This window comes from Macaca fascicularis, chromosome 1, assembly GCF_037993035.2.
Source record: "Macaca fascicularis isolate 582-1 chromosome 1, T2T-MFA8v1.1".
NCBI classification, from domain to species: Eukaryota; Metazoa; Chordata; class Mammalia; order Primates; family Cercopithecidae; genus Macaca; species Macaca fascicularis.
The window spans coordinates 25,953,662-25,976,475 of NC_088375.1; the positions used below are offsets into that span (position 1 = coordinate 25,953,662).

General features: G+C 43.9%; 1 protein-coding gene across 16 annotated transcripts in view; it reads left to right on the forward strand.

Annotated features, from left to right (window-relative positions):
• Positions 1–21,612, forward strand: part of SFT2D2 (SFT2 domain containing 2) — an 85,584-nt gene extending 63,972 nt beyond the window's left edge. For 12 of the 16 annotated variants that reach the window (XR_012420083.1, XR_012420090.1, XM_065521299.2 and 9 more), the window contains 7 exons: positions 2,034–2,298; positions 3,705–3,839; positions 8,485–8,546; positions 11,158–11,219; positions 13,106–13,294; positions 16,856–16,991; positions 20,796–21,612. Coding sequence is in view for 11 of the 16 variants with exons in the window: in XM_065521299.2 (XP_065377371.1) it covers positions 2,034–2,298; positions 3,705–3,839; positions 8,485–8,546; positions 11,158–11,219; positions 13,106–13,294; positions 16,856–16,991; positions 20,796–21,090 (1,144 nt within the window). In the remaining 5 variants the exon portion in view is untranslated. The remainder of the gene's footprint in view (positions 1–2,033; positions 2,299–3,704; positions 3,840–8,484; positions 8,547–11,157; positions 11,220–13,105; positions 13,295–16,855; positions 16,992–20,795) is intronic. The other 4 variants (XR_012420076.1, XR_012420098.1, XR_012420064.1 and 1 more) reach the window with 2 other exon arrangements.
• The last annotated feature ends 1,202 nt before the right edge of the window (positions 21,613–22,814 follow it).

Here is a 22,814-nt window from a genome sequence, read left to right on the forward strand (position 1 = left end):
AAGAACCCTATAGAATCCCTAGCATCATTTCTGATACTCACTTTTATGATTCTTTGCAAATGGCATTTGTGTTCTCAGGATCCTTCTGTTTTCTACACTTGGCCAATATTATTAAGATAACTGAAAACATTAAAATATATCGTAAAAGGGAATTGTTTAATCTGATAGTAGTAGAAAATAAGACAATAATCCTTCTATTGAAGAAAGAACAAAAGAAAATGCAACATAAAGATTTTACATCACACAGGCAGCCTCCCTAGAGGAGGCGTATCATTTTAGTTAATGTAAAAGTGCAATCATCTCATTAAGGGACGAGGAGTGTTGAGGTGGATAATGAAGTTCTCAGTGAAGACCTGGATTTGGAATGCATCATCTGATGCATTTTTCTCCCTAGAAATTTTACTTAATTTATATACTTGTCCTAGCCTCCCATTTAAATTAATTTTCTCTCCTTGAACACACCAACACAGCCTCATAAAGTTGTTGTGAAGAACTCACTGAGTTAGTTCATGTAAAGTGCTTATTCCCACTGGCACCTAGTGAGTGCTCTGTAACTGTTGGCTGTATCACCATTATACCCAAGCCCTTCGGCTGGCCTGGCTTTGCTTTGGCTCCAGAATCTTACCTTAGGCAGTGACTTTAGAGTTGGAAGCACAAAGGACGTCAACTCTGCCTCTCTCCTGCCTAGCAGGCAGAAACTACTTCTCTCTGCTTTTTTTTCTGGTGATAGGAAGTCTAAATAGAGGCCAGGTGTGGTGGCTCACACCTGTAATCCCAGCACTTTGGGAGTCTGAGGCGGGTGGATTGCCTGAGGTTGAGAGTTTGAGACCAGCCTGGCCAACATGGTGAAACCCTGTCTCTACTAAAAACACAGAAATTAGCCAGGCATGGTGGCGCATGTCTGTAATCCCAGCTACCCTCCTGGAGGCTGAGGCAAGAGAATCACTTGAACCCAGGAAGCAGAGACTCCGTCTGAAAAAAAAAAAAAAAAAAAAAAAGAAGTCTAAATGGAATAGAGAGTAACTGCTAATGGCCATGGGGTTTCTTTTTGGGATGATGAAAATGTTCTAGACTTATAAGCCAGCTACTTGGATAGTTTCTCCAAATATTTGTGAGAGTAAACTTGTTGTATTGTTCTTGTATGAAACTATTAAACTTGTATTATTCTAGCATGTAGAAGAAGGATCGATGAATCTAGATCTGCATGTCTCAAAGTGTGTTCTTTGGACACAAATTCTCATAAAATGCTTAGCTAAATGATAATCCCACTGTCACATATGTTTAGGGTATGCACATTCCCACACTTTCTTCAAAGTCCCATGGTGTACAAGGGGATGTTAAAGGCCCTGAGGCATCCTGGAGGAAAGAACTGGTCTCACTTTGTAGAGTTAAGAGTTCCTCTCAGTTACTTTACCATGTAACCCTGTTTTTGTTTTTTTTGAGACAGGATCTCACTCTTGTCACCCAGGCTGGAGTGCAGTGGCACCATCACAGCTCACTGCAGCCTCCAACTCCTGTGCTCAAGCAATCGTCCCACCTCAGCCTCCCGAATAACTGGGACTACCATACCCAGCGAATGTTTTTTCTTTTTTTGAGATGGGGGTGTCTCACTATGTTGCCCAGGCTGGCATGTTTTGCTACAAATGCGATTACTATTATTTAGGAATAGTGTTCTTTATGAGGTTGGGAAGGGCTGTCTGTGGCATCAGTGTACCAGTGGGAAATCTTTGAAGAAAGCTTTATGTGGGGATGTGGCCTTTGATACATCTTGGGCTTCAGGTTCCTGTTGTGTCAAATGACTCCATCAGTGGTTTTCAGACTTTAAAATGGAGCATGTTTTAAAGTGAAATCTCAGTATTAAATTCATTTATAAAAATAAGCTCCAGTAGCATTGGGATTGTGGACTTGGGCCCTGTTTGTTTGGCCTCCTCACAGGGCATTCCATGGAAGGCCTCAGTATTGAGAGGTCCCTGGACAAGGTGAGAGTTCCTCTAACGTCCCTCCTGTGGCTAAGTTTCTCCCTTTCCTTTTAGACGGATGTTTCCAGTCCTAAAGATTAGTGTCACAGGGTTGGACCCCAATGCCATGTACTCCCTCCTGCTGGACTTTGTCCCTACGGACAGTCACCGCTGGAAGTATGTCAATGGGGAATGGGTGCCCGCTGGCAAGCCAGAGGTCTCCAGCCACAGCTGCGTCTACATTCACCCGGACTCCCCCAACTTTGGGGCCCACTGGATGAAAGCTCCCATCTCCTTCAGCAAAGTGAAGCTGACCAACAAGCTCAATGGAGGCGGGCAGGTATGAATGAGGCGGGCAGGCCTGGCCACCCGCTCCAGCCTCCCCACAACACCAATCAAGAAATATCAAGGGTGCATTTAGGCAATTAGAGGTGTCCTCACCAGCCTCTTCTCCCACAGAAGCCAATTATTCCCTGGAGTCCAAATGTAAACAAGAATAAACAGCTCTTAATTGGTGCTTTCAGTTTTTAATGGACTTCCTGATGTTAAGAGAGTGAGAGAGCAGTGGTTTACTTAATCACTGGGGCCCTTTTCAGAGTTTTGTCTTGTGTGCTGTGCTTTTTACCCAGCTCTGAGAGGGAGATGTTTGTGGGTACTAGGGTTTTGTTAGTCCCTCTCCCCTTTTTTAGTATAAGTGGCATGCTGGCAATAGACAAATACCTTCATAAAAAGCTGCTTCTAAATGAAATAATTACTACCTCCACTTGGGCATTATGATAATTATCAATAGAATATTGAATCAGCTTTGGTTTTTCAGAAAAAAAAATCAAAACAAACCTTTCTTAAACAAGGAAGGTTTTATTTCAGGTCTCCAATTAGAGTAAACAAGCATCTGGGGCTTTTTCGTCTTGTTTTCTGTGTTAGGATTGTGAATACTAGTCTGCTATGGAAGGTTGTTAGTTACTTTCTATAATGTAGGTGGTTTCTGGGGATTGGAGACACGGATGGGAGGAAAGGGTCTGGATTCTTCTCTTCCCCACCTGCGTGTTTGATTTTCCCTTAGCCTCCCACCCTGTGCCCATGTGGCCCTTCTCTGATCTCTGTGCTTAGATGGCAGGGACCAAAGGAGTTCATGTGTCCAGAGGTAATACTACCTGAGTCTGTGTGGTACTCAGAAGCTTCCAGTTCCTTATTAAAACGGAAAATTGAACAGTGAATTGTTACTGCCTACCAGATTTCACAGCAGGAGACTGTCATACACCTTTCATTTGACTCATAGAGAGTGTAACCATCAGATGTCAGATTTCACTATTCTTTCGTCACTTGGAAAATGCACCCATTGTCAGCATTTTGAATTATTAGGATTCCTCAAATGAAAAAAAGGCAAACAATATATTTTGATAGATTGAAATCCACATTGTTGTGTGAAAATAGGGGAAGGAAAAAAGGAAGCCAAGATTTTGTCAGAAAACGGAAAACTCTTAAGAATAACTCCTCTCTGACAACCCACCCCTCACCCTTGTAAAGGCTTCAATGTTATGCTTCCTGGAGCTTCTGGAAAATTCCCTTCATTTGTTTCTTAGAGGTGTGGTGGCAGCTCAAGTGGCTTCAAATCTAGGATTTGAAATGTGTGTCCCTAACTGGGGTGGTGCTGAGCTTGGGACCAACTGGAGATGCTGGCTTGTTTATCACCTGCGATACACGGGGCTTTGCTTTTCTCCTCTTTCTCTTCTCCTGCCTCAACAGATAATGTTGAATTCTCTGCATAAGTATGAACCCCAGGTTCACATAGTGCGTGTTGGAAGTGCCCATCGAATGGTAACGAACTGCTCCTTCCCTGAAACCCAGTTCATAGCCGTGACTGCCTATCAGAATGAGGAGGTAAGTGTGTGTGTGTGTGTGTGTGTGTGTGTGTGTGTGTGTGTGTGTGTGTAACTGTCACCTGGGAGATCATGGCAAGATGGGAGGTGGGGGAGTCCTTTTAGATGAAAGGTAGGTTTTCCAGGATTTGGATACACTCAGCAGACATGAAGTTAAACAATGGAGTAGCTGCTCTCCCTCCCTCTTGCCTGTTTGCTAAAGGCTCACCAGCATGTGCTCTCCTGATGCCAACAAGGCACAGCTGTGTATTGTCATGAAACGCCTGAGTTCTGTTGAAACTCTGGAGTCTTTGTTGTCAGGCCCCTGTGTGCCCTTGGCCTGTGCAGAGTTGAGTGTGTCTTGAGTGGGTACAACTGGGCAGGGGCTGTCGGATCTCCTGCTCTAGAAGCAAGTCTGTAGCAAGTGATCCAAACGTGCACCCTCCCTTGGGTTTTGTTATGCTATCAATCCTGCTTGTTAATGTTCAATATCTGAGCACAGTTAAGTCTGCTGCTGCCCAGTGACTTGAGCCGCCTGGCTGTGAGGGCTGAGTGGTTAGCGCCCGGCCTGTCTGTGAGCTGCTTTGGGTCTGTTCACATGCTTTGCTGATTATCAGAAGAACCCAGAGAGGGTTGAATTCTTTTTGATTAAACTTTAAAAATGTTCTTTAAAGATAATATTTATTTATTTGACAACACATAATAAACTGACAGTACAGAAGTATATAAAGTAAACGTGAAGACCATAAGGTAGCTGTACTGCTTTCTTCAGTTTCGGAATCTCGCTCCCCATGGACATGACGAAGAATAACTTAGAGTGTGTTTTTTTGACAAATTTTCTATGTATTTGTAAATATATATGTTCTATGTATTTGTAAATATATATGTGAATGTAGATTTCCTCACATAAATTGGCTCATGTTGTATATATTATTAATCTGCAAATTTCTTTTTCTCCAGTTTAACAGTGTATTATGATTACCTTTCTATGTAATTATGCCTACATATATCTCCTTTTCTGTAATGCCTGCAGAATATTGTGTTGTATGAATACACTATTTCACGTAATCAGCCCCCCACCAATGGACATTTAAGTTGTTTCCAACTGTTTTCTTTTCTTTTTTTCTTTTTCTTTTTTTTTGAGACAGAGTTTCACTCTTGTTGTGCGGTGTGATCTCGGCTCACTGCAACCTCTGCCTTCTGGGTTCAAGCGATTCTCCTGCCTCAGCCTCCTGAGTAGCTAGGATTACAGGCACCTGTCACCACGCCTGGCTAATTTTTTTTTTTTTTTTTTTGAGTCAGAGTCTTGCTCTGTCACCTAGGCTAGAGTGCAGTGGTGTGATCTTGGCTCACTGCAACCTCCGCTTCCCAGGTTCAAGCGATTCTCCTGCCTTAGCCTCCCAAGTAGCTGGGACTACAGGCGTGCACCACCATGCCTGGTTAATTTTTGTATTTTTAGTAGAGACGGGGTTTCACTATGTTGGCCAGGCAGGTCTCGAACTCCTGACCTCAGGTGATCCGTCCGCCTCGGCTTCCCAAAGTGTTGGGATTACAGGTGTGAACCACCACACCTAGCCCTTTATTTTCTATTATAAATAATGATGCAATGAATATCCTGGTGCATTTGTCATTTGCTTGCTTGGGTGAATACCTAGAAACGGATAGATGTGGCCAAATTGCTTCCCTCAAAACGGCATCTCTATTTATAGCCCCCACACCATGATCAACACTATTATCAATCTTTGTCATCTTTGACACTCTGATAGGTTAAAAAAAATAAGATCTTGGCCGAGTGTGGTGGCTCATTTCTGTAATCCCAGCACTTTGGGAGTCCAAGGCAGGCAGATCATGAGATCAAGAGTTCCAGATCAGCTTGGCCAACCTGGTGAAACCTCGTCTCCACTAACAATACAAAAATTAGCTGGGCACAGTGGCGGGCACCTGTAATCCCACCTACTCGGGAGGCTGAGGCAAGAGAATTGCTTGAACCTGGGAGGTGGAGGTTGCGGTGAGCTGAGATTGTGCCACTGCATTCCATCGTGGGTGACAGAGCAAGACTTGGTCTCAGAAAAAAGAAAAAAAGAGATCTTGTTGTTGCTTCCATCTGTATTTATTTGGAAGCTTTACAGACAGATTTTGGCCTGACACCCACCCAGCCAACTGAGTCAGAATCTCCAAGGATGATGCTCAGAATCTGTAGATTTTAAAGTCTCCCCACAGGATTCTATTGAGCATCCAGGTTTGGAAACTACTGTCTTAGTGCCTACAGGTGAAATGAAGTTGCAGATTTAACTCACATCACAGATGTGCAGAGAAAATGTCATTTCTATAAGTAAACTGGCCTCTTGGCAGAGCCCCTGCAGCTGGCCAATGGGAACAGAAATGAACTAGCTAATAACGTAAACAGTCCCTCAACTGGTGACCAGTCTTTTGATGATAAAGTAAATCCATTCTGCAGATAGCCCTCTCTCCCAGCTTTTCTCCCTGGGCTGGAATCTGGGTCTATGAGGGGAAGTGGGTTTTTGTAACTGGGTCTTTGTAACTCTGGGAAGTGGGTGGTCGGGGGTGCATGTGGAGTTGGAGACTATGTCCTAACCTCCTCTGGTCTTCAGGCAAGGCCCCTGCCCACTTGTGTGCTGTTGGCTTAGCTGGTGGTGTGCGGAACTTGTCATTTGGCTGCTGACTTGGTGAACCCTCAGAAGCTTTCCCTGGCTGCAGGTGTGGGACAGTTCTCTCTGAACCACCTGACTGGTCGTTTTTGACCCATCCAGCAATCTCTCAGCCTGACTTGTTACTTCTGGGTCTTGAACATGCCCCATGGCAATCAAGCTCTGGAAAGCCTAGCCCCAGCACCTCCCTCTGTCAACAAAGCTTCCCTGCCAAGTCCACGCAGACGCATCCCGGGTGGCGAGTGGTGTGGGGGTGGGTGAAGGAGGCCAATGTCTCCTCTGCACCCCCTGCTAGCTTCATGTATGCTTTTCTACCTCTCCAGGTTTAAGCCAAGAGAAAGACTAGGTTGTACCTATCTGACCCCATACCTCCTTTTCTTCTTTCTCCTGATTTCTCCTCACAAGTTCTGGGCCAAAAGGAGTTGGGTGCTGTATTAGTTCATTTTCCTGCTGCTAATAAAGACATACCTGAGACTGGGTAATTTTTAAAGAAAAAGAGGTTTAATGGACTCACAGTTCCACATGGCTGGGGAGGCCTCACAATCATGGTAGAAGGCAAAAGACACATCTTACATGGCGGCAGGCAAAGAGAATGAGAGCCAAGAGAAAGGGGAAACCCCTTATAAAACCATCAGATCTTGTGAGACTTATTCACTACCATGAGAACATGGGGAAACTGCCCTCATGATTCAATTATCTCCCACCAGGTCCATCCCACAACATGTGAGAATTATGGGAGCTACAATTCAAGATGAAATTTGGGTGGGGACATAGCCAAACCATATCTGGGTCTGTCTTTGCTTTCCTTCTTCCATCAAGTCTCAGATCCTTGCTGATATAAATATTCTGTATACTGGGTATGGTGGCTCATGTCTGTAATCCCAGTACTTTGGGAGGCTGAGGCAGGCAGATCACCTGAGGTCGGGAATTCAAGACCAACCTGGCCAAAATGGCAAAACCCTGTCTCTACTAAAAATATAAAAATCAGCTGGGTGTGGTGGCAGGCACCTCTAATCCCAGCTACTTGGGAGGCTGAGGCAGGAGAATCACTTGAACCCAGGTGGCGGAGGTTGAAGTGAGCCAAGATGGAGCTACTGCACTGCAGCCTGAGAGCAAGACTCCTGTCTCAAAAAAAAAAAAAATATATATATATATCTAAATATATATATATATATAATATATATCTATTCTCTAAATATTTATTTACTCAACAAATATTTGCTGGGCTTTAATACATGCTGGATATTGTTCTAAATGCTGGAAATACTGCAATGAATAAAACAGATGAATACCCTGTCTTCAAGGCACTTACATCCCAGTGGGGAGAGATGAAAAATAAATATTTCTCTGTTTCTATCTCTTTATCTCTATCACGATGACTGTCTATCTATATGTCAGATGTCTCTAATGAGAAATGAAACAGGCTCAGGCTAAGGCAGATAAAGGGAGTGACAGTGAATGGGGGTGATAGTTTGCTTTTTGCATTGACACGGCCCCATGTGTAAGCTGTTATTTATGAATAAGGGACTCGATGCTAGATGGCACTTTCCCAGAGGGCCAGGATCACACCTGTGCTGCTCTCCACTGTGTTCCAAGTGACTAGATAAGTAAATCACATGTAGGGGATCAAGGATTGTTGAAAAAAAATAAATAAATGAGTAAAAAATGAATGCTAGGCTTCACACATCAGGGCTTTGCTTATTTCCAGTGCTTTGCCCTTTCTTTTCTCACTTTACATGGCATTAGCATTTTCACCACATGCAATGATAAAATGTCCTTTGCCAGAGACAGTGCAATGGTGATTAAGTGCTGGAGTAAGCAAAGGTGCAAAGGGCCTCTGCCTCTCAGAGTGCTGGGATTACAGGCATAAGCCACCATGCCTGGCAGGAAAGGGAAGGAAAAGAGAGGGAATTAACCTGGTTTTACAGAAAACAAAGGGTTCTGTCTGCCTATGTGTATCCTACTCTTACTAACACTTCTTGTCTTTGTAAATGCAAGATAACAGCTCTCAAAATCAAGTACAATCCTTTTGCCAAAGCCTTCTTGGATGCCAAGGAAAGGTAAGTAGAGAAATTTTAGTGAAATCTTCTAATGAATGGTTTATGCAAATACAAATGTGGAATTTATGATTATCTTGAAAGGAACTAGACCAGTAGCACTTGCATTACCTTTGATAGAAATATGTTTCCTTGGCCGGGCGTGGTGGCTCACACCTGTAATCCCAGCACTTTGGGAGGCCGAGGTGGGTGGATCAGGAGGTCAGGAGATCGAGACCATCGTGGCTAACACAGTGAAACCCCGTCTCTACTCAAAATACAAAAAATTAGCCGGGTGTGGTGGCGGGCGCCTGTAGGCCGCCAGCTACTCAGGAGGCCGAGGCAGGAGAATGGCATGAACCCGGGAGGCGGAGCTTGCAGTGAGCCGAGATCGTGCCCCTGCACTCCAGCCTGGGTGACAGAGCCAGACTCCGTCTCAAAAAAAAAAAAAAAAAAGAATGTAGAAATATGCTTCCAATATTCAATTCAATATTCAACAACATCTAGAAAATTCAAATCATAATTATCTATTCCTTATAATAGGGGTCCAGGAGAACTGTTAACTAACAATGTGTGTTTTTTTTTTTAAAGACCTGTTTTACTACAGATTTTTGAAAGTAGCACAATCACATTAAAAAAATTAAATGATTTAGATTTATAATAATTCACTCTGCCTTTTTCCTAATTACTTCTGAGTAGCATGGCTTAATACATTGCTTTTTAAAAACTACACTTAGCCTAGGAAAAGTGAAAAATGGGGAGAGGTTCACATTTCCTGTGCTGAGAAAAGGAGTCAGAGACTTCTGGGGGTATGAGTGATGATTCTGCTACTTTGGGTCAGCGACCTGCCATCTCTATATCTTTTCTTTCTTTCTTCCTTTCCTTCCTTCCTTTCCTTCCTTTCCTTCCTTTCCTTTCCCTTCCCTTCCCTTCACCTCCCTCCCTCCCTCCCTCCCTCCCTCCCTCCCTCCCTCCCTCCCTTCCTTCCTTCCTTCCTTCCTTCCTTCCTTCCTTCCTTCCTTCCTTCCTTCCTTCCTTCCTCCCTCCCTCCCTCCCTCCCTCCCTCCCTCCTTCCCTCCCTCCCTTCCTTCCTTCATTCCTTCCTTCTATCTTTTTTTTGGAGACAGAGTCAGGCTGGAGTGCAGTGACACTATCTCTGCTCACTGCAACTTCTGCTTCCTGGGTTCAAGCGATTCTCGTGTCTCAGCCTCCCTAGTAGCTGGGATCACAGGTGCCCACCACCACGCCCAGCTAATTTTTTATTTTTTGTTTTCAGTGGAGACAGGGTTTCACCATGTTGGCCAGGCTTGTCTTGAATTCCTGACCTCAGGAGATCCACCTGCCTTGGCCTCCCAAATTGCTGAGATTATAGGCTTGAGCCACCATGTTCAGCCTCTGTGTGTTTTCCATCCCAGGAAAAAGAAGATTATGGTGCTCATCATTGACTTTTTAATTGACAAACCCTACAGTATAAATATGATTATCTTTTTAATGTTCAGATTTTATTGCTTGAGTTTCAAATCTTTTAAATAGTTTAAAAACTGTCTAATCTTTCCTGTTCACCTTAAAGGCTCTGATAAGGCTCTACATGAATGGACAGATGTTCATAATGATGCATCACAGGACCCTGTCCTGTCCAATATTTGAATACGTTATTATTATTATTTTAGAGATGGGGTCTTGCTCTGTCATGCAGGCTGGAGTACAGTGGTGTGATATAGCTCACTGCAGCCTTAAATTCCTGGCCTCAAGCTATCCTCCTGCCTCAGCCTCTGAAGTAGTGGGGACTACAGGCATGTGCCACCATGCCTGGCTATGTGGTTTTGTTTTTTGTTTGTTTGTTTGTTTGTTTTTAAGAGACGGGGGTCTCAGTATGTTGACCAGACAGTCTCAAACTCCTGGCCTCAAGTGATCCTCCTGCCGCCGCCTCTTTAGTTGCTGAGATTACAGGAGTGAGTTACTGTGCCTAGCTCCAATATTGGAATAAATTATGATGATATACAAGACACGCTTATAACATTTTCAGTTAACAAAAGGCCTAAAGGATAAACTGACATGTGACATGACAGAATCTAGATTCAAAGTGACAGTAGCATGGTATAATACAAAGAATTTGGGACTTTGAGTAAGAGGTCCTGACTGAATCCTTGCTCTGTAATTTACTGGCTGTTTCTTCTTGCATAAGTCAGTTTACCTCCTCGAGATCCACTTTTCTAATCTACAAAATTAGAAAAATACGTTAATATTTCCCTCACAGAGTCATTGGTGGATCTAGCATATCACATATGTAATTGTGCCCTGGAATTGTGCTGTTATTATTGCTTGAATCTTGTCAGTCAGGAACAATATCCCCAAATTATTCAGATAAAAACAAAAACCAAGAAACAAAAAACAGGGATAGCTGTTAATATGGTAAAGAGGGGTAAACAGTAAAACTGGAACTCTAAGAGCAATTGCACAAGTAGAGACAGCACCCTGAAGGAAGGAGAATGGGGAAGGACAGGAGCGTAGGGAAAAAGGGGTTTGGTTTTCTTATTCTAAGAAATTGATTGCTCTTCAAGGAGAATTTTGGGTATGCTTTATGGTGGACACACATAAGTTGGACAACTGTGGTGCATTTTCTTTCCTCTTTCAGAAATCACCTAAGAGACGTACCGGAGGCTCTCTCTGAAAGCCAGCATGTGACCTGTTCTCACTGTGAGTTTGGTGTACACGAGGCGGGAGGTTCTTGTACTTGGGGCTGTACTTGGAGCCAATTCCCTCCACACTCAGAATCTTTGCCTGTCAGGACTGCTTAAGGTCTCTTCCAAATCAAAACTCAACACACTGTTTATTCCATTAAGGACAAATTTATGCCCTTTCCAGAATTTCCAGAGAGAGGGCCAATGGTCCTAGGCTTAAGGATCTTAAAAAAATCTTAGGCAGGAGATAAGAATGAAAATGATGGATTTCTTAGACTCTGGTTTTCATGTCAGTGAGGCGCTGAAGCCTCGACAGTGTGTCCTTGGCTGGCCTCCTAACTTTATGCTCGCCACTCTGGTGTTTTGGAGTTCTGCTGTTCTTAGTGTTTGCTAATTTTGGAGTTGGTCCCCATAGCAATGTGTCACGCAGGCTGTAGCCTCCGTGGGGAAGTCTTTATTTGAGGGCTGGAAGGCTGTAGGAAGAGGTGAAGTCATATCACTGGGATTCTGCAGGGAGTGTTGAATGTTCCCATCAGCGTGTTACCTTGTCCATGTCCCAGGATGGCGGAGGGAATCCTCTGCAGCTGCAATGCAACCCACGGTCAGTGACATCAGAGTAGGAAAGTTAACCCTGGTGTCTGAAACCCTCTTTAATTCGGATTATATTGGCTTGCAAAGAACCCTTATGCAGTTTGCCAGCTGCGGAGTTCTTTACTTCTTCCTTCCCTTCAATCTTAGCGCACCTTCCATACCAGACCTGGGAGTATTGCCGCATAAAGAGAAGCAGCTCTCAGAAAAGCACTCTTTTTTTTTTTTTTTTGAGACAGACTCTCACTGTTGCCCAGGCTAGAGTGCAATGGCGCAATCTCAGCTCACCGCAACCTCTGCCTCCGGGGTTGAAGCGACTCCTCTGCCTCAGCCTCCTGAGCAGCTGGGACCACAGGCACGCGCCACCACGCCTGGCTAATTTTTGTATTTTGAGTAGAGACGGGGTTTCACCACATTGGCCAGGCTGGTCTTGAACTCCTGACCTTGTGATCCTCCTGCTGCGGCCTCCCAAAGTGCTGGGATTACAGGCGTGAGTCACTGCGCCCGGCCGAAAAGCACTCTTTAAAAGTGACTGTCAACTTAAATGAAAAAACTGAGGCAACATTAATGTAAGTAGAAAGTTTATTTGGGCCAAGTTTGAGGACTGCAACTTGGGAGCATAGATTCAAGTTCCCCTGAATATATGCTTGGGTTAGCAGCAGTTACAAGTGGGTTTTTAAAGGAAAAAGAAGAGACGATTCATAAACTGTTTACCGTAACATGAGCTATTGATTGGTTATACATTGTTCTTTGTATCACACATTCCAGGAACATGAAGATAATGGGTGAGGCAGCTAGTCAGGAACAAAAATGCCTTTAAAGAATCGCCCCCGGGCATGGGTGCAGGGGGTGCCCTTGACTGAAGGTGCTCCTCACACTCACATCCCTCTGGGCCTGATACATTTTGCATGCCTCACATAACTCAGACTGCTCTGAGCTATTTTTCATTTATCATTTCCCTGTCAGTTTTTTCCTTTAGGTGGAATGAACTGGAATAAAAACCTTGTTGTGTAGGTTAGAGCCATGTGCAGAACCACTGGAGTTCAAAGTTCATGTGTTGCAATCTTCTCAGCAAACTTCTTGACGTGTGTACGTTATATGTGGCAAAGTTAGCGGTTCTGGTCATGCATTTCCAGAGAAGCCAAGTTACCTGCTCATGGGCAAGGGCAGTGGCAGCGGGGGGATGGTACCAACACATAGGCTAGCATCAGTGTCATTTACAAGAATTGTAGTTGTATAAAGTAGCTGGTCACCTGATTTTTGGTGTGGGAGTTCACAGACTCAGTCTTGGTGTCTTCCTCTTGTCTATTTTAGTGGGAGGCTGGATCTTTTCCAATCCGGAAGGAGTGTGCACAGCAGGAAACTCCAATTACCAGTATGCCGCTCCTCTGCCTCTGCCTGCTCCCCACACCCACCATGGCTGTGAGCACTATTCGGGCCTCCGAGGACACCGGCAGGCTCCCTACCCTTCTGCATACATGCATAGAAACCATTCTCCCTCAGGTCTGTGACTCTGCTGATTAAACTCTTGGGGTATGAGCTGGGGCCGGGGCAGCCGGGAGAAATGGATAAACAGCTAGGAAAAGGAGTAGCTAAAGATGGAACCCTTTTCATCTAATATACATCTATGATATTATTGTTTTTATGGTTTTTTTTGTTGTTTTATGTACAAATATTTGATTAACTAGGTATAACAATCTTAGTTTTTTGTTTTTTTTTTTTTAGTTATTTCATAAAACCCACAGTCTTCTGGTTTCTAATGGGCATGAAAGGCCAGGACCCTGGTGTTCTGAGCAGTTCAGGCAGATCTCTAAAAGCCACGTCAAGTTGTGTGGGTCTGAAACACAGTTCATCGCCTTCACATGGCTCCTTTCTATGGTTGCATTCATGGCTCAGTTCAGGGAATACTGGGTCTAGTGTTAGGGAGCTACTAGGAAGGTCTCTGGGGAGCTGGATCCCTGTATGTTCAGGCCTTAGATGGATTCAGTTGGAGACATGCAAACCCAACCTTAATATTTTAAAATAATTTTTGCTGTCCGACTGTTTTTTTAAGTTAGCAGTGTTGTTTGTGTGCTTTTTTCTCATTGACTACTGCCTTTTCCACCTTTGTCTTATGTAGACCCAGTCCTTGCCTGGTTATTAGATTTGTAGAAAGAAGGGAGAAATGAAAACAATGGTTACTTTTTTCATTAAATTATTCATGCAACAAATATTTATTGAGGATCGACTATATGCCAGGCTCTGTTTCAAGCACAGGAATGAAACGGACACATGCCCTGCCCGTATGGAGATTCTATACTAATGTGAAGAGATTGACACTCAATAAAACAAGCAAAGTTCATGGCATGGGAGATAGTGGAGGGTATTTGGATTCCAGCCTCCTTCCTTCCTCGGTGACACCCTGAGCTCTGCATTTGTAGAGGGTCCTCCTGGTCACCAGCTACCTGTCCCTGTGTCCCTTAGCCTGCTACCCTTGGCAACCTCAACCATTGCTGCCAGGAGGGGGGATTATGTAGCTTATCAGTAGCAGAAACTGATCTGTGGCTCGCTCTACTTCCTTGTTCTTTCCTGTGGTCAGCATCAAATCACATCTTCTGAGCACCTACTGCATACCATGTTCTTCTAGGCAGTGGGATAGGAAAGTGATTAAGACATAGCTTCAGGGCCGGGTGTGGTGGCTCACGCCTGTAATCCTAGCACTTTAGGAGGCCGAGGCGGGCAGGTCACAAGGTCAGGAGTTCGAGACCAGCCTGGCTAACATGGCGAAACCCCGTCTGTAGTAAAAATACAAAAATTAGCCAGGCGTGGTGGCGGGCGCCTATAATCCCAGCTACTTGGGAGGCTGAGGCAGGAGAATCGCTTGAATCTGGGAGGTGGAGGCTGCAGTGAGCCAAGATCGTGCCACTGCACTCCAGCCTGGGCAACAAGAGCAAGATACCGTCTCAAAAAAAAAAAAAAAAAAAAAAAAAAAAAAGACATAGCTTCTTCCCTGGAGGAGCTCGGGATTGCACAAATATGTAAATAACGAATCCTAATATAATGCAGAAGCATCACCTGGGAACTTGTCAGAAATGTAGACTTTCAGGCTCTACTCCTGAATCAGGGTCTGCATTTTAACAAGATCTCCAGGGGATTCATAAGTGCTCTAGAGTTTGAGAAACAGCCAACAAAACACACAAGTCAGGGTGCCATGGGAATGAAGGAAAAAGAGCAGCTGGATATGCCTGGTGGGGCAGCAAAGGCTGCCCAGAGGGGTTAACATTTAAATTGAGCCTTGAAAGATGAATAGAAAAGGACAGAGTGAGAGTGGGCAGGGGTAAAAGGTGGAGGATGGCCTGTGCCACAGGCAGAGGCGCAGGACATTCCAGGTAGAGAGAGTGGGCTGAGCAAAGACACAGAAGGGGGAGAGACCCTAGGTTGTCTGAGAATAGCTTTGGAGCAGAATGTAGGGGGAGTGCGGACAGATGGAAAATGCAAGAGTTAGGGCTGGAGAGCTTGCAAGTGCCAGATCGTAAAAAGAAGAGACATGGGCAGGTGTCCTAGTCCCCTTTGTGGTGCTATAAGAAAACACTTGACATAGGGTAATTTATAAGCTGTGGAAATTTATTTTCTCATAGTCCTGGAGGCTGGGGAGTTGAAGATTAAGGTGCCAGCGTATGGTAAGGGTCTTCTGGCTGTATTATAATGTTGCAGAAGGCCTCACACAGATAGTCAGGGAAAGAGAGGGGGAGAGGGCAGGAGGCTAAACCCATCCTTTTATCAGAAACCCACTCCTGCAATATTGGCATTAACCCATTCACGAGGGTAGAGCCCCCACGGCCTAATCACCTCTTGAAGGCCCCACCTCTCAACACTGTTGCATTGGGAGTTAAGTTCCCAACACATGAACGATGGGGGACACATTCAAACCATAGCACCAGAGATAGACATTGGAATCTTCCTCCTCTCTCTCCTTTCTCCCCCTTTTCCCTTCCTTCCTCCCTCCCTCTGCCTTCTTCCTCTCTCTTATATATACACTATTTATGCAAATAGAGATTCAAAGAAATGGAAGACATTCTTCTTTTTCTCCTCTATAAAAACTGTGTATATTTAAGGTGTACAACATGATGTTTTGATATAATATGCATAGTGAAGTGATTACTGCTGTCAGGCAAATTAACATGTCCATCTCCTCACATAGTTACTGTTTTTCATGATGAAAGCACCTGAAATCTACTCTCTTAGCAAATTTCCAGTACACAGTACAGTATTGCTAACTATAGTCTTCAGATTGTAAGTTAGATCTCTAGACTTACTCATCCTACATAAATGCAATTTTACATCCTTTGACCAGTATCTCATTTCCCCAGCTTCCCACCCCTGGTAACCACTGCTGTACTCTCTGCTTTTATGTATTCAACTTTAATCTTAGAGTCCACATATAAGTGAGATCATACAATCTACTTCTTTTTATAAAAAGGTATGTTTTTTTTCTTTTTTTTAATTGTAGAGATGGTGTCTCTCTGTGTTGCCCAGAAAGTTCTCAAATTCCTGGCTCAAGGGATCCCCCTGCCTTGGACTCCCAAAGTGCCAGGATTACAGGTGTGAGCACCACACCTGGTCAAAAGGCACTGTGCTTGAGATATTTAAACCTTCTAGGGGATGGTTGAGAAGAATAAGTTCCTGGACCTCAGAAATCTCATCTGGGGCACTGGTGGCCCTTAGGCTTAGCTTGAGGGGAGGCTGGTATGGTCCCTTCTTAAAAGAGAGTGACTGCGGTGAAATGAGTTAGACAGATCGGTGATACCCAGGGCAAATAATCCTACCACCCTGAGGCTTATCTATAAGATGGAGTTAAGGAGTCACTGGTGTGAAGATTAAACTATGAATGACACCTGGCATATGGTCGACCTTCAAGAAACCTATGTTTCTTTTTATTTTCTATTTCCCTGAGAAAGAACTAACAAACTGTTGGTGCCTGTGGTGCAAGCCATGGTTATATTTTGCCTTAGGATAATGTCACTGGTCACCATCTTTATGTTTTCTACATTTGCTATCAATTCAACTATTGTTATTTCCCCAAAGTGAATTTGATAGAAAGCTCAAGCAATAATCTGCAAGTTTTCTCGGGACCTGACAGCTGGACATCCTTATCCTCCACACCTCATGCCAGCATCCTGTCTGTACCCCACACCAACGGACCAATCAATCCAGGTCCCAGGTAAGACCAATACCATCAGCTCGCTCATTGGTGGTCTTAGGGGTTTACTTTAGCACTGGGGACTCAAGTTCATTCTATTTCCTAGGGTGGCTTGGTCTAACCTATTGTCTTGACTTGTAAACCACTAAGAAGTCAAGGTGGCAACAGGATGGAGTTCTTTCATAATTGGAGAAACAGCTCAGTCGTATCCCATTTCTTATATTTAAAAGGATAGCCAGGGCATGGTGGCTTATGCCTGTAATCCCAGCATTTTGGGAGGCTGAGGCAGGTGGATCACCTGAGGTCAGCAGTTCAAGACCAGCCTGGCCAACATAGTGAAACCCCCGTCTCTACTAAAAATACAAAAACTAGCTGGGCATGGTGGTGTGTGCCTGTAATCCTAGCTACTCAGAAGGCTGAGGCGGGAGAATCACTTGAACCTAGGAGGCGGAGGTTGCAGTGAGCTGAGATCGCGCCATTGCACTCCAGCTTGTGCAACAAGAGTGAAACTCCGTCTCAAAAAGAAAAAAAAAAAAAAGGGATAGACATTATGGCCTGGGATCATTTGTCTTAAACCAGTCAGAAACACGTTAAACTATGGTGGTAGCAAATAGATACTGACTGTAGAGGAATTGAAGAGGAAAAGTATAAACATACACTGAGAAGTCAAGAACCACTATTGTCCACTTTCCCGTGAGTCACCCATCCTAAAAGGGGGACATATTGTGGATGCCTGGTCTCACAACCCTGGTAAGAGGGCTAAGTGTAGCATGGAGGACCCCATGGTTTAGTCCTCACACCAGTGACCTGCATTAAGTTCTGACTTCTAGAAATCTGAGTGGTGAAGTGGGAAGAGAAGGCCTCGTTGAGTCTGACAGGCAGGGGTTTGAGTCCCAGTTCTACCTCAGTAGTGACTTTGTGGCTTTGGGGAATTTTCTTAACCTTACTGAGCTTCAGCTTTCTTATTTCTTTCATGGAAATAATATGAACTACTTTGTAGAGTTACCATGAGCATCAAATGCAGAAATTAGAAAATGCATTAACATGCTTTGTAAGCAGTAACATTCTGTGTAAATGTCAGCTATTATGTTCAATATGGTTATGCAGAATTTTGAGAAGGTCCAAAGTGGAATCAAAATTAAAAGATGAGACTTGGCTGGGTGCAGTGGCTCACACCTGTAATCCCAGCCCTTTCGGAGGCCAAGGCAGGTGAATCCCCTGATTTGAGACCAGCCTGACCAACATGGTAAAATCCCGTCTCTACTAAATATACAAAAATTAGCCGGTTTGATGGTGCGTGCCTATAATCCCAGCTACTTGGGAGGCTAAGGCAGGAGAATCACTTGAACCCAGGAGGCAGAGGTTGCACTAAGCTGAGGCACTGCACTCCAGCTTGGGCAACAAGAGTGAAACTCTGTCTCAAAAAAAAAAAAAAAAAAAGGATTGGATTTGGGAAGACATCAGACGACTTATGATTTGTAAGTCTAGAATAAGGAGAATGTGATGGCTTAGAATCACCTGGGGTTGTTGTTAAAATGCAGAATCTGATTGGTAGGTCTGGGTGGGGGCCTGAGATTCTACATTTCTACCAAGTTCCTGGGTGTTGCTGATATAGCAGGGTATAAAGCTGTGCTGTCCAGTGCAGTAGCCACCTGTGGTTGTCAAACACTTGAAATGCAGCTAGTCTAAGTTGAGATACATTGTGAGTGTAATACCCACAGGATTTTGAAGATTTAGTGTGAAACAAAGAATAAATATCCCAATTTTTTATATATACACAATATATACTACTATATTATATATTTTTATATATTTTCATATTTTAAATATATAGTATGTATATTAATATATGTTGAATATATTCAAATATATAGTATATGTTTTATATATTATATATAAAAAACATCATTTACATTTTATATATGTCATATATAAAATATATACTATACATTTTAATATATATTTATAATTTATATATAAGATATATTTTAATATACATTATATTTAAAATATAAAAATATATAAATATATAAAATATAGTATATGTAAATATAGATGTTATGTTAATATTGTGATATAAATATATACATATATAATATATATATTTACATCAAATGCATGTTGAAATGATAATATTTGGAATATTTCGGTTAAATAAAATGTTAATAAATTTATTAATATTTTTCTAAATGTGGCTACTAGAGAATTTAAACTTACATATGCAGCTGGCATTTATGGTTTGCATTTTGACACTGATCTAGAGCATCATTTGTATTTGACACTGATCTAGAGGATCTGAGGGAAAAGGATTGATTTGGGCTGTGGTAGAAAGTGAAAAAGAAAATGAAGATGAGGGTTCCTGAAGATATTAAATAATCATGTGCCAAGTTGTATACTGGATACTTACATATATATAAGTCATCTATATATAAGTCATCTGTAGTACTCAAAGACAACTATGAGCAGTAAGCAGTACAGCTCAGAGCCCATGGTTCTCCCACTGGCCCAGGCGGCATCAGAAAGGGTCTGTAAGAGATAATGTAGAAGAGCATCTTCTGAAGATTAGGGCCAGAATCCCCATAAGCTGAGCTAGCTCAGAGAGAGCTCAGAGGATGGGCTACTGCAGGTTTCATATGGTCCAAGGAGGCCTGGAGCACTGAAAAATGGCACCAGGTGAATGATGGCATTGCCAACTCTGGCTTCTCTGTTGGTGTGTTTAACTAATTCCTGACTCCATAAATATTTTGTTAGAAACAAAACAAAACAAATGTATTCAATATTGCCTTTGGATAATAAGCCCATTCTCAAGCAATATTATTGGGCAATGCAGAAACTCTGAAATGTAAGAAATGTAGTGATGACTAAAGGCTGAAAACATTGGGATCATTGCACCTGTTCCAACTGCATCTATATTAAGGTGCAAGCTTGGCTGTACATTACAATCACCTGGGAAACTTAAAAAAATCCTCATACTCAGGCTGCATGCCAGATCAGTTCAATCAGAATCTCTGGGGCAAGGGAGTGGGGTGAGAGTGGGACCCAGGCAGCAATATTACTTTTAAAAACTCCCTGAGTGATTCCAGTGTGCCGAATGTGCAACCATGTGTGTGAACCAGTGCTATAGAACTAGAGAAGGCAAAGAGAGTGTTCTAGCTCTCAGCCTTTCTGCCAGGCACCAGAGATCACAGGTGGAGACCAGGAATGGAAGAAATAATGATAACAACCACCATTTACTGAGTACTACATGCTAAGGACCATATTCTTCTCCTATTTAATCCTTGTAGCAATCTCTGTAAGGTAGGTAAAATTATGACACCACATCTTGAAGATGAGAAAACTGACACTCAGAGATGTTAAATAATTTAGCCAAGGCCACAGAGCTAATAAGTGGTAGAGCTGGGATTTAAACTCAAGTCTTCTGACAGTGATGTTTCCTGGTTATTATGCCACATTGGCCAGGGAGAGATCAGATGCAGCAATCATATAGTTTTAATACCTTTTTTCTATTGCCCTGCCAATTTTACATAGGCAGGGCAATAGAAATCTGGGCAAGGGAGCCCAGATAAATGAAATTCTGTGTCTAAAACCAAATAACTCACTGGTGGCAGGGCCAGTACTACTTAATGTTATCATCATTCCACCATACTTTGCTGTTTCTCTTAGCTTTTCTGCAGAAACAGGACTAATCTGTGTCACAGCTACAAATCAAGCCATGGCCAGAAGCCCTCTTGTAACTTCTCAGTGCTATGTGCGTGCTTGTCAGGCGGCACTCCTTCCTTGGAGTGCCATTGAACATTCCCTTCCCCTCTTTCTCTGTCTCTGCAGCCCCTATCCGTGCCTGTGGACCATCAGCAATAGTGCCGGAGGCCCCACTGGGCCAGGCCCGGAGGTGCATGCCAGTGCCCCAGGAGCATTTCTCCTCGGAAACCCAGCTGTGACTTCACCCCCCTCTGTGCTCTCCACCCAAGCACCCACTTCGGCTGGTGTGGAGGTTCTGGGGGAGCCCTCGCTAACCAGCATTGCTGTGTCCACCTGGACAGCAGTGGCCTCGCATCCCTTCGCGGGCTGGGGTGGCCCAGGAGCGGGTGGGCACCATTCTCCTTCCTCATTGGATGGTTAAGCAGGATCCTAGGAGCCTCTATCCACAGAGATCCTTCTATGTGTAGAGCGCTTAGAAACCCCATCTACTGATCTAGTGAGTCAGACTGTGGAATCTCCCTTCCCACTAGCTGGAGGCGGAGGTGAGTTATTACAGAAGTCATACTGGGAAAGGGTCCAGTTTGGATGATGCTAGTTACGTCAATTGCATCTCTCCACCATTTTCTTCTGCACTCCCATTTTCTCTGCAGCTTATTCTTGCCATGCTTAGGTGACAGAAGTTTGTGAAGTACCGTCCTTGTGCTCTGCCCCTTACTCTCAAATCGTTCTGGAAAGCCTCACTTCCTTTTCTGTGGAGAAGGTGCAAAGCTGTTAAATGAGCCCACAGTTTACCTAGCTAAGGCCACTGCTTCCTGCTTTGTGCAGCCTGGAAAGTACGTGTGGTTACGGGGCTCAGGTTTGCACTTCTGCTTTGAGACCAGGCATGAGTGTAAGCCATAGAGTAAAGTTAACAAAAAGAATAAAGCTAATCATGTATTACTCACAGCAGTGTGCCCAGACTTGTGGAAATGAAGTCGTGTCACTCCTCTGCTCAGAAACCTTCAATGGTTCACCATTACCAGTGGAATGAAGTCAGATCTCCTCACTATAGCTGGGTGTGGTAGCTTAAGCCCATAATCTCAGTCCTTTTGGAGGCCAAGGGAGGAGGATCGTGTGAGGTCAGGAGTCTGAGACCAGCCTGTGCAACAAAGTGAGAGCCTGTCTCTACAAAAAACACACATGCACACAAAATTAGCTGGGTGTGGTGGCATGTGCCTGTAGTCCCAGCTACTTGGAGGAGGATCACTTGATCTCAGGAGGCTGAGGCTCTAGTGAACTATGATTGTGGCATTGCACTCCAGCCTGGGTGGTAGATCAAGACTTTGTCTCATTAAAAAAAAAAAAAAAAAAAATTACGGGCAGGGTGGCTCACGCCTGTAATCCCAGCACTTTGGGAGGCCAAGGCGGGCGGATCACGAGGTCAGGAGATCAAGACCATCCTGGCTAACACAGTGAAACCCCATCTCTACTAAAAATACAAAAAAATTAGCCAGGCGTGGTGGCGGGCGCCTGTAGTCCCAGCTACTTAGGAGGCTGAGGCAGGAGAGTGGCGTGAACCTGGGAGGCAGAGCTTGCAGTGAGCCGAGATCGTGCCACTGCACTCCAACGTGGGCGACATAGTGAGACTCCATCTCAAAAAAAAAAAAAAAAAAAGAATGAAATCCTACTATGAACGATCCCACCATCTGGCCTGAAACCACTTCTCCAACTTAGGTCCTCTGTTATCCTGTTGGCCTCCTGTGTTTTGGTCAAGGCAGGCATCTCTGTTCTCTGAGCATTTCATTGCACTTCCCACCTCTATACGTTGCCTGTGCCTGAGTGTGCTTCTTTTTCCAGTTCACCTGTGTGAACCCGACCCACTTCCCGGGGCCTGGGAAACACCACTCCCTGCATCCAACATCTGATCGGCTGAGATATGTCTGATATATCCCTGCTCGCTGTTCTCCCGTTGTTTTTGCCTCTGCCATAGAGCTCACCTCATTTTGCCTTGTATTTTTGTTACTGTGAGTGTATCTCTCCCTATTAGACTGTAAGCCTCTCGAGGGTGAGGCCTAGCCTTCTTGTCTTTGTAGCCCACAGCAGCTGGTACTGTGCCTTGCCTATTGTAGGTACTCAATAAACATTTGCTGAACTGAATCGGTGTAA